The sequence below is a fragment of the Bombus flavifrons genome, chromosome 5 (assembly GCF_040668555.2).
Source record: "Bombus flavifrons isolate JBK064 chromosome 5, iyBomFlav1_principal, whole genome shotgun sequence".
Classification (NCBI taxonomy): domain Eukaryota; kingdom Metazoa; phylum Arthropoda; class Insecta; order Hymenoptera; family Apidae; genus Bombus; species Bombus flavifrons.
Genome location: NC_138446.1, coordinates 12,963,529 through 12,974,363, shown reverse-complemented (window position 1 = coordinate 12,974,363; position 10,835 = coordinate 12,963,529). Strand labels below are relative to the sequence as shown.

Below are 10,835 nucleotides of genomic sequence, written 5' to 3'. Positions count from 1 at the left end.
TTCTACGTCGAGGTATAGATATAACGCGGTCAGCTGTCGCCACTTCGTACTGCAACACTTTTTCATTGATTTTCGCAGCATTTTCTCGATAAAGCTGTACTGTCTCTTCTTCTCGAATTCCTCCCCTTCTTGTCTATTCAATTCTCCAATAACCAATAGCTCGAGTTCTGCGATTAGTCTCGCGATTTTCACGATACTGCGCGCTGTTACGACGCGGTTGCCGTCGGCGGTTCAAACATCAAAAGAATGCAGACTGTTATATCATTTTTATGAATGTTGTAAAAATACAAGAAAAGAAGAATCGTCGTAAAATTTAAGATATCCGTTTCTTCAGCGAGTAGCCGTTACGCAAAGATGAAAAAGCTTGGTAATTCGGTTAATTCGAATCAGGAGTAGAAAGCAAGAAATTGTTACTTTCGAAGAAGAAAGTAGAAGAAAGTCAGGAATAAGGGGAAGGATCGGGAACTCGCGTTAGGGCGAAATTGTTACTCGACACCCTTGTGTAACGAGAGTCAAGCCGCGGCTATGAACAAGACCAATGTTCCGGCGCATAAAGAAGCGTAGTTTAGCGTGTCCCTGAAAATCGAAACCATCATGACGCCGGCGCCTCTTGCTTATTCTCTCTTCTTGCAATATCAAAACGCCGCGCTTGTACCGTATGTCACTATATGTTTATCGATCAATTTATAGAATTTAATTGACCGATGTGATTCGATGCAAACGAACCGGGAATGGTGCGTTCTTTTCGCAAATTCATTGCGAAAACTTGCAACGAGATTCATTGCCAGTTTTTAGAAAATAAAATTATCGTTTCGACGATGGCAAAATTTCTGGATAACAGATAACGCACGCGTACGTACTTTTAAATTGCCAGGGGTTGCATCCAGAAAACATCGGAAAGCCGTGCTACCGTTTAGAAACCAATGAGCATCTAATGAAGGTGGAGCTTGCCGAGGAAATCTCCACCTACTCTTAAAATTCTCTATTTCTCTCCTCTCCTGCGTGCGTGTCTCCCTGCGTAAAAGGAAGAACGAGATGCGAAATGAGAGAAGAGGAAGGAGCGACAGAACGAGGGGCACGCAAGGGGGCGGGAGGAGAATGAACGAAGAGGAAAGACAAATGAAGAGGCTGAGGAGGATCTTCAAGTACGTTTTAACTCGGCCAAGTCAGTTGGCATCTCGCCGCATCAACTAATACGATGGCTTCGTTTCACGGTTTCACGAAACGATCTTCCGGCAAAGTCGATCGACTAGTTGTGATTTACGCGTGATTCGCATGAAACCAACGCTCGAACTTGAGCGAAACGTTACCGCGATCGAACACGCTTCGCAATTTTATAGTGGGTGATCGTCGCATGTACACGTATATTTTCGTTTACGTACGGGACAACGTTAATCTTTTGGCAACATCGTCGTTGGAAACGAATCTTATCGTCGAGAACGTTCGTTCAAAACGATCTTGTCCGTACAGAGTGCTCGTGACGAAGACTTTCTTGGATACTATCATCTATCCGTACAATGACAGTTACTGCGAATTTTATTCGAAAGGATTGAAATAGAACAGTCTTTACACTTCGTTAAATCAGACGCGCTTGTTAGATATTGTATTAGATATAATACACGCTTATAGATTCATCCGAGCCTTTGCGCTCACGAGAGATATTCCTTGCTATTCAAATGATCGACGATTAATGTCACAAGATCGTAAAACGTCCAAAAGAGCAATTGATTTATAGACCTACAGCGAAACGCTTTCATCGCCAAGCAACGAGTGACAAAATGTACATTTATTATATACTGTTAGCATAAAGAATCGATTTAAAGTAAGTGCGGATCCTACAAGGAGGAATTTGATGTTCGTATAATACGATAATTGGAGCAGTATACGGTTCGTTTTTATATTATCTAATTTACATATCCCTAGTTGGCATTCGATGCAAAAGAAAAAAGAAAGGTACAGGTATACGCGTTTCGACCTGAGTTACCCCTTCTTTCAAGACCCGCAGAAACTGAAACGAATTATAATTGATCGTAACGACCATGATCGCAGCCGTTGATAATATACTCGATAAAAATTCACTACGAAAATTTTCACTGTAAAAAGCACCTAACAAATGTAAATGATAGTGTTGAAATATTGAAAACATTGTTGGTCGTTATTCTGATATTTTAATTGATTAAAACATTTAAACCGAATAGGGCAACGATAAAGGAGCGTAATATTAGTTGGAAAAGTATAAAAAGTTCTCCAAGCACACTGGAACCACATTGAGCCGATTGGCACGTGGCATGAGCCTTAATTACTCTGTCACGCTTCGACCAAGATTTTCAGGAAAAAATTACGCATTCGGTCTTCGGCGTTCATAAATAATTGTTACGTCTTGAATGAACAGCCTGATTAATTCATAAAACATTTGTTTCTAAACTGAAAATTAGGGAGCAGGAAATGTTATCTAACAATGTTTTAAACAATTCATTGACGACATTATCGCGTATTTACTTCAATACCTTCAAGTAATCAATTTTAAGAATAAGAAATATATTTGTGCAATAATCGAAGCTCATAATTTATCTATTCGATTCGATTCGATTCGTTCGTCCATCGCTATTCGACTAAAGAGGTATATTTCTTAAATAAAAAGAGAACAATGTTGTGTGCAAATTCGGGACAAGAAGAAAACAACAGCGTGATAGTTTCACAAATGACGAATCCTCATACTCCGCAAGATTTCACGGTCTCGCGCTTACTGTCGACACCAACTAATTCGTTAGGTAAGAATCCAGGGTATTCGCGATCGAGACGTTAGGATTCGTACAAACGCTTATGTAACGGAACGTAGAGAATTAAACGCGATTCGTGATCGCGCGTTTCGCTGAGAGACAGGCCCGCGTGTACACGCATGACGAGTTTTCACGTTTAATCCACGATCCACGATGAGCTTGATTTCATCGAAATCACGCATTTCCAGTCATGCTGTTCAGATTATACCGCTTTGATGAATGCTCAAGTACAGTGAAGTCATTCAAGAATAGCCGCGCCTGTGCTGCTTCTCTTCTTTGCTCTTTTTCTTTTTTAGAAGCGTTACTTCCCTATCGCGGACAGCATCTTGAAATATTTCAGTCGAATTTTCACTTTCTTCCAAGTAACTCCGCGCAAATAACAATTTAGGCAATCGGTGTAACAGTTTGGCCGGCGTATTGTAGATGAAGTCATTGCGATGAAGTGATTGTGGCAAATGATACGCTTATATTTTACAGAGTGCAACGACAGCTCCACGACACCTACGTGTAGGCGACCCAGAAGGAGTAGGACAACATTCTCGGCACAACAATTAGCCGCGTTAGAGAGGGTGTTTGAAAGGACGCATTATCCGGATGCTTTCGTTCGAGAAGAACTTGCAACGCGTGTATCTCTATCGGAAGCCAGAGTGCAGGTAATGGCAACAGCATCTTTGAACTTGAAAGTAAGAAAAGAACTGAATGGAATAAGAAAAGAAAGATGTATTTTCAAGTACAGTAGAGGCATTCGATGATGATTTTTGCTTTGTGGAAGAGAAAAAGTATCTTGGTAGTATGTAAAGGAGAAAAAGTATCGTATCGCTTGGTGGGCCAAGTTCACACATGTTTCTTGGGATTATGGTGGGCAACGTTAGAAGACAGACAGACGGAGGTATAGGAAAGAGAAGAAGAAAAAGTGAAAAAAAGGAAGGAAAGAGGATGGAGGTCGCCGCGGATAGCTAAGCAGAAAATCAGAGGAGACAGGTTGTCAGGGGCAAGGAGCTATGATTAGCTTGGCAGGATAGTTGCGTCGTTCCAGCGGCATCTGTGCTTGGCATACGACGTATGCTGTACGATACGTCGCGTATCTAGCACGTGTGTGGTGACTCTTACACGGTTGTGCAGAAAGCACACTTTTCGTTTACACGAGTCGATCCATCCACTACTGGTGCTGCTGCTACGTCCCTCGTCTCCCGCTGATGTCTGTCCATTCGTCTGTCTGCCGTGGACTGTACGGTTGCCAGGAGCCGTCACGCTGTCCCGTCTTCACTTGCCGCATCCCTTCTTATGTCCGTTCGTTTCTTCTTCTCTTTTTTCTCTTCGTTCGACAATTACAGCTTACCACAATGATATTTTCGTTTCATGGCCTTTAATTAAAATATTTTCGTAAAAATGTTGCCTCTACTTGTTTCAAGATATGAACCTCGACGATCTCAAATAGACGCGATTTTCTTCGATCTCGGCGAAGCAAAATATTTTTACTAGTATAAATACTCTCGCGAAACTGAACATTTGGAAATTTTACTCATAGGTATGGTTTCAAAATAGACGCGCCAAGTTTCGTCGAAACGAAAGGAGTTCTGCTATTAACCGAGGCGTTTCCTCGAACAGAGAAGTGGAAACCACTTTACCTTTACGACCTATCAGAATAACGCACACACAGGAAAACAACTCGGATACTCTACAGACTTCTCAGGTAGCGCAGTATCCCTACAGCGAATACTGGAGATCGTCGCAACATTATACCTCTATGCAAGCTTCTACCTGCCATGGATTTATCAATGGAAATTTAGGAAATGTCAATCTTCCTCCGTATCATCAAACAGAAATTCATGGGGGACTCGAAGGATCTACGATGAGCAGTTTAAACGCGTTACGATTCAGAGCACATCCATACGGAACCGCGTATTCTGCCATGCACGCAAGCATGTAGCTTTCTCTCTACCACTCTCTCTTTGCATAATAATATCCCTTTTTAAATTTCAAGTGATAGCGATTTATAAAATACCAAAGATTTTAACGGCATCGTTTAAGTCAATGTAAGAAAAAGAAGATGATATAATATAAAGGACCAACAGATCGAACATGGTTGCATAGAAATTAGGATTTAAGCACGAAATACAGGGTAATGGAAATAACTCGAAACGTTATTTTGTAGAACTGAAATAGCTTAATAAATAATAAAAATCATATATGTATTATCTGCTTAATACAAGACATCTATACAGGAAATGTTATATGTTAGTCTACAATGTTATTATATTATGTATGTTAATCATAGAAAAAAGCAAGATGTATAAATACAATGATCGATCTCTTTCTGTGGAAGAACGGGTCGTGTACTCGTTGCGGCAAGAAATATGTAAAGTTATAGTCGTAAAACGAATATGTTCACATATAATGTAAGAACATTGGCACAAAATTAGAATATAAATTTCCTAAGTACATTGGTCACACGTATATTCGTTATAACGTTAATCGAGCTAGAACCACGTAAAAAGATTCCAAAAATTTCTTCTTACATATTAGTTATTACATGCTAGTCATCCGTCCAAAAGATCTTAATTATAGAGATACAGTTTAGTACTATACAGTTACTTGTACATTTTGCACAGCATTGCTCCAATCTACTTTTGAAGGAACCAAATAAAATGCAGGTGCTATTTTGCTGCCACATGGACATTGACTACCCGCTATCCAACTAAAAGAGCCTAGTTTTGTATTACATTTTGGACAATTCAATTTCCCCTCGACATTGTGCGTTATATCGGGCATCCAAGCTAGCGGCTCCACAAACAATATTTTTGTACAAAATTCTGCAGGTTGCTGCTCTCGTTTCTGTAGCGGTTCCAATAATTCGCGCGACGCTTTTCTTGTACTTATATGTCTCCAGATTTGTCTTTCGTTTGGCATATGTGGCAAAACATTGCTAGCACTTGCTATGATTCTTCTACACTTTTTACAGCGATATACTGTTGGCTCTGGATGTACCGTAGCAAGAGCAGGATCTGATTTTATCAAATCTGCACAATTTTGTGGTAAAATTTTTGCCTTTCGCATCTTATCACCTGCAATTTGTAATTTATACATTTTGAATTGTACGTTAGTATTATCTACTCCAAAACCCATTTCTTCATAAAGCTTCAACTGTGCTAAAAAACCAGCGTTAGGTCCCACAAAGCGTCTCTTTTCTTTTACTGCTTCAAACGCATCGTAGAAACTTTTTTTATATTTTTTCATTAAATATGCAATAACGATTGTAGCTGATCTAGAAATACCAAAATAGCAGTGTACCAAAATTTTTTCATCCTGCTGTAGAGAATGATCTATAAACTCATAAGAATCTTCAAAGTGAGTTAAAAGATCTTCGCGTGGCATATCAGTAACTTGTATGTATTTTACAATCAAATTTGGTAGAAGTCCTTGGATTTTTCTTGGAAGTGGACATGAATCTACTGTGAGTATATAATTTATTTTAGTTTCCTTTAACCATTCGATATCTGTAGCAGCTGTAAGATTCCCAAGAAACAAACCAGGAATAATTTCATCATAGCTCGATGGGCCAGCATCAAAATCTTCTCTAATTAGATTAGTAGTTTCTTTTTGTGCCATGTTGATCACTCTGGAATAAAGAATAGAGCTACGGCATGCATCTTTAATGGCAATTAATTTATTTTGTTAATTATGATACAATATGTATGAAATAGAAGATTAAATTGATATAAAATTTCTGAACAAAAATTCTCATAAAAAATAATAACTTAAATAAAATATAACTTCCCTAGAGGTACCAATAGTTGTCCTTGTGTGAAAAGAATGTGGAATATCCAAAATCTATTTACAACATGCTCTAAGTGAAAATTATATTTTTTATTACCTCGCTTAAACGTATTGTAAATAATTGCAGTATTTCTGATTATGAAACTAGTTCTATAAATGTTATTTGAATAATACGAAAAATAAGTCGTAACAGTAACATGTTTTATAAAAAATTTTATTTTCTTTTTACGATGTAAAATATTATTGATATCAGACACAATATGTTCCGAAATCATTCGAATTTTAATTCTTCAATAATGTTACACATCTTTCATCCACTTTGATATATCTTGAATTTATTTTTTTACCTTTACACAACATAACACAATAAAAAACATATCCTACATTTACAAAGGTCTATGCACTAGTTCCAGTTGTCAACGCATGATTACAATGGCGCTTCGGTAGTATATTCATATGGTTCAGTTCTAAATTGAAACTTCTTTTCACAGTGCATACAAATTTGATTTCATGGTTAAAAAAAACACTATACTTAATTAGCAAAATCAAACAATTACGATCTAAACACTGTACATAAAAATGCAATTAATATTTTTAACCCTTATAATCTATCAAAAATTATAATTTCTTCAATGAAATCTTTATGATGGCTTTTTAATGCTGGATAATTTGGAAGACGACATATGCATATTTTTTATAAACATTTTACATACGTTTGAAAAATATACCATATTTTAAAGATATACAAGTTAATATACATGTACACTATTTTAGTGTATATACACATCTCATTAAAAATGGAGTATATCAACAGAATTGTATCTTCAGCTTAAAAGTGGGCGCGAATTTTATATTATAATATATAAAATATTTAATTCTAAACAATCACAATTATGTATGATAAACAAAATTGTTCAATTGCGATAGAAACATAAAAATAAAAGAACATTTTACAACCAATCGTATTATTAGTACAAATAAATTCTGCAGTTTGATTTCATTGACTTATATCATCAAAATTTATTTATTTAGTAATATTCTTAAAATCAGATGGTTATGTCATCGATAGTGGTATAAGTATTCGAAATACGAAACAAATATCGTTAAAATTTAACGGTTTTTAAGAGAGAAAAATAAAATTGGAAAATGATGGAAAGTAATAACAGGTAACTTTCAGAAAATCAAAAATAAATATAATTTAAGTAATTGACTTTTGTACTTTCAAAAACATCACGGAATGTATTGTCCGACCACGTATGCCGGAAGTGACGCGTACTTCGAACTCCACATCATTCAGAAGAGTTGTGAGAATACCACTTATACAGTCGTGTAGAGCAGTAAGCCTAGTTGTTCCGTGTTTCTCTGATTTTCTCTGTCTCTCCCTCTTCTTCTCTGTCTTCGTCTAGTCGTTTCTATCGGTATCACTTGCGTGCGCGCACGTGTGTATATGTAAGTGTATGGGTTCTTTTTTGATTTTTAAATAAAACAAGATGCTGATCTCGCAGGAGGTGATCTCAAAAGCGGAAGAAATCGCAGATCAGGTGAATTTACAGGCCACCGTGCTTGATTTATTTCTCTTTTACGAATAAGTCTGCTATTGCAAAGGAACTCGTAATAGAACACCCATAGAAATCCTGTAGGAGCACAGATGTACTCCTGTCAACGTCATCGTGACACGATTCTTATGTACATTCACATATTTTAATTTACATTTTTTTTATTCCTGATTATTTGTTAATATAAGGCTTTTTTAATATTGCTGAATATTGTAAACTTTCCTACATTGTTGTCCCTATCTTACAAAATTAAAGGTTATGCATCAGGATTTATGAGGATATATGTATGTATCTGTTACGAATTCCATTGCTTTCACCGATTTGATTAGGTGAACAATTTAGTTTAAATAAATCGAGATAATAAAAATTAAAAGTTATCTAGAACATTAATTTTTAACCTCACTTCATTTTTCTATTTATAAGATACTTTTGTTAATAACATTAAATCTGTAAGAAATATTTATTTATTCTGTATAAATTTATTTAGTTTGCTTTATGCAATATTGACAAACATGTAAGATACTAGTGAGAAATGAAACATTTCAAGACATACATATATCACTATGTTTAAGTATGAATTATTTATCCACTTATTATTCTTTTCTAACAATAGGTAATTCGCAATGGAAAGCATATACTGCCAACTCTTGCAAGATTATGTCTTATAGCCACATTTTTGGAAGATGGATTGAGAATGTGGTTCCAATGGTCAGAACAGAAAGAATTTATGAACAATAGTTGGCATTGTGGTACCTTCTTAGCTACAATGTTTGTCTTGATTAATTTAATTGGACAACTTGGTGGTTGTGTCATGGTTATTGGAAGATGGAAAGTCAGCATTGCTTGTGGAATCTTGTTTTTCATAGTAGTTCTCCAGACACTGGCTTACAATATTTTGTGGGACATAACATTTCTATTTAGAAACCTAGCATTGATAGGAGCACTCCTTCTGGTTCTGGCTGAATCAAGAGTAGAAGGAAGATCATTATTTGCTGGTGTACCAAGTCTTGGAGATAATAAACCTAAAAATCTCTTGCAATTAGCTGGTAGAATTTTATTAGCGTTTATGTTTACCACGCTAATTCGCTTCGAAATATCAGTCCTCCAAATCATGCAAGATATTCTTGGAAGCAGTTTGATGGTATTAGTCACTATTGGATATAAAACCAAACTCAGTGCATTGTTACTTGTCTTAATATTATCTGCGCTGAACCTTTACCATAATGCATGGTGGACCATTCCAGAGTATAAGGCTCTTAGGGACTTCCTTAAATACGACTTTTTCCAGGTAAAATTCAACCATTGTTACCTTTATCAATGTTATCAATTAAAAGTGTTAAATATATATCTCAATTTTTACAGACATTATCAGTGATTGGTGGCCTTTTAATGATAGTATCTTTAGGCCCTGGAGGCGTATCAATGGATGAGCATAAAAAGGAGTGGTAGATGTCATGGTATCACCTGAATATGCATCATTACATTGTCATGATCATTAAGTAAAAACAGTCTCTCATTCCTATTCCTTTATATGCTCAATCAAGTTTATAACAAATCCATTGTTTATTGGATGAAGAGCAATTCGTTTTCAATTATTCAATTTGGGTAAAGGAATTGTTAAAGTAGAGTTTAAAGTTGATATTTTAAAATACAAATATATGAAATTACAAAAGAAAAAAAAGTGGAAAACTCCAGAATAGTACTCTTCAGAAACAAACAAAATGAAGACAACACCAAGACTAATTTATATAATCAATAATGGCATTGTACATATGACACTACATTTATCAAGGAAACAAAATATATTTTTTCTGTGTGTTTTTAATTTTCTCTCCGTTTTTGATCTTGAATCCTAATCGGATTTATGTGCATGATTTTCAATATCAATGAATTCTTCCTGTAGAAATATATGTATATTTAAGTTATTTTATTATATTTATAGGAGGTATAACAATAGAAATATTAGATTTTCGAGATTTTTATACAACTAAATTATTGTAAATAAATATTTCATATCAGATTTTAGTTACTATTTATTTATATAATTTATATTCATTAATTGATGATTACTAATTACTATGTTTTGATCCATTTAATAAGTATGTTACAGTAATTAGTCACAAAATAATCAGCAAGTAAAGTCACATAATTAAATTCGCTTCATAAATAAACAAACAGAACTATGTAAGTAAATAGAAAATAAATAGAATTATGTAATATTATGTTTTCTAAGTTAGTGTCACTGAAAGATATTAAATAGTATTGTTAAAGAAAAATAATAGATTTCGAAATAATAAGTATAGATACAGGACAAGATTAAACGGCTGTCGGTTGTTAAGGAAACTATTTTAATTGTAAAATCATTTACAGTTAACCATTGACTAAAATATAATATAGATCTGACATTATGTGGGACTTGTTCCACGTTCTAAAATACCGATCTCGAAAAAGATTAGGGAGCTGTTTACGCCCTCTACGACGTGCCACGGCGAATATAGGAGTTACGTTACCAACGAGTAATTGAATCGATTCTGGTACGACTATGGTATACCGTGTCATATGTTCTATAATATCGACCATTCGGAGGTTTTATTACGCCCTCTAGAATATAGGAATGATGATTAGGGACAAAAATCAAACGATCTCGTCGAGTGTAGTAATTATTCCGTTTAAATAAGATTAAAGAAACTTCCAATCATCGAATTCATTTTGTTTGAACGTG

General features: G+C 35.3%; 3 protein-coding genes across 6 annotated transcripts; 2 read left to right on the top strand and 1 right to left on the bottom strand.

Annotated features, from left to right (window-relative positions):
• The first annotated feature begins 301 nt into the window (after positions 1 to 301).
• LOC138179592 (dorsal root ganglia homeobox protein) lies at positions 302 to 4,811 on the top strand. Its single transcript, XM_069112532.1, has 3 exons — positions 302 to 2,771; positions 3,258 to 3,433; positions 4,309 to 4,811. The coding sequence occupies exons 1-3, from the start codon at positions 2,648 to 2,650 to the stop codon at positions 4,708 to 4,710; spliced, it is 702 nt and encodes a 233-aa protein (XP_068968633.1). The 5' UTR covers positions 302 to 2,647; the 3' UTR covers positions 4,711 to 4,811.
• Positions 4,812 to 4,943: 132 nt separating this feature from the next.
• On the bottom strand, positions 4,944 to 7,001 carry MKP-4 (dual specificity protein phosphatase MPK-4). 4 transcript variants are annotated; one of them, XM_069112529.1, is made up of 3 exons: positions 6,905 to 7,001; positions 6,311 to 6,399; positions 4,944 to 6,232 (listed from the first exon to the last, which is right to left on the bottom strand). In XM_069112529.1, exons 2-3 carry the CDS (start codon positions 6,387 to 6,389, stop codon positions 5,364 to 5,366), a joined length of 948 nt encoding a protein of 315 aa, XP_068968630.1. In that variant the 5' UTR covers positions 6,390 to 6,399; positions 6,905 to 7,001; the 3' UTR covers positions 4,944 to 5,363. The 4 variants fall into 4 exon arrangements, with proteins under 4 accessions (XP_068968630.1, XP_068968629.1, XP_068968628.1 ...); XM_069112528.1 differs by having other exon boundaries at positions 6,655 to 6,984; XM_069112527.1 differs by having other exon boundaries at positions 4,944 to 6,399.
• An 848-nt stretch (positions 7,002 to 7,849) lies between these two features.
• Positions 7,850 to 9,938, top strand: Surf4 (Surfeit locus protein 4). The gene is made up of 3 exons (XM_069113039.1): positions 7,850 to 8,098; positions 8,727 to 9,401; positions 9,476 to 9,938. Exons 1-3 carry the CDS (start codon positions 8,048 to 8,050, stop codon positions 9,560 to 9,562), a joined length of 813 nt encoding a protein of 270 aa, XP_068969140.1. The 5' UTR covers positions 7,850 to 8,047; the 3' UTR covers positions 9,563 to 9,938.
• The last annotated feature ends 897 nt before the right edge of the window (positions 9,939 to 10,835 follow it).

Bases quoted from the DNA above. Each gene is read 5' to 3' on its own strand.
- MKP-4 (XM_069112527.1), bottom strand. From the start codon at position 6,389: ATGGCACAAAAAGAAACTACTAATCTAATTAGAGAAGATTTTGATGCT.
- Surf4 (XM_069113039.1), top strand. From the start codon at position 8,048: ATGCTGATCTCGCAGGAGGTGATCTCAAAAGCGGAAGAAATCGCAGAT. The intron at 8,099-8,726 runs GTGAATTTACAG...TTCTAACAATAG, and splicing joins CGGAAGAAATCGCAGATCAG to GTAATTCGCAATGGAAAGCA. The intron at 9,402-9,475 runs GTAAAATTCAAC...CAATTTTTACAG, and splicing joins TTAAATACGACTTTTTCCAG to ACATTATCAGTGATTGGTGG.
- LOC138179592 (XM_069112532.1), top strand. From the start codon at position 2,648: ATGTTGTGTGCAAATTCGGGACAAGAAGAAAACAACAGCGTGATAGTT. The intron at 2,772-3,257 runs GTAAGAATCCAG...TATATTTTACAG, and splicing joins GACACCAACTAATTCGTTAG to AGTGCAACGACAGCTCCACG. The intron at 3,434-4,308 runs GTAATGGCAACA...TTTTACTCATAG, and splicing joins TATCGGAAGCCAGAGTGCAG to GTATGGTTTCAAAATAGACG.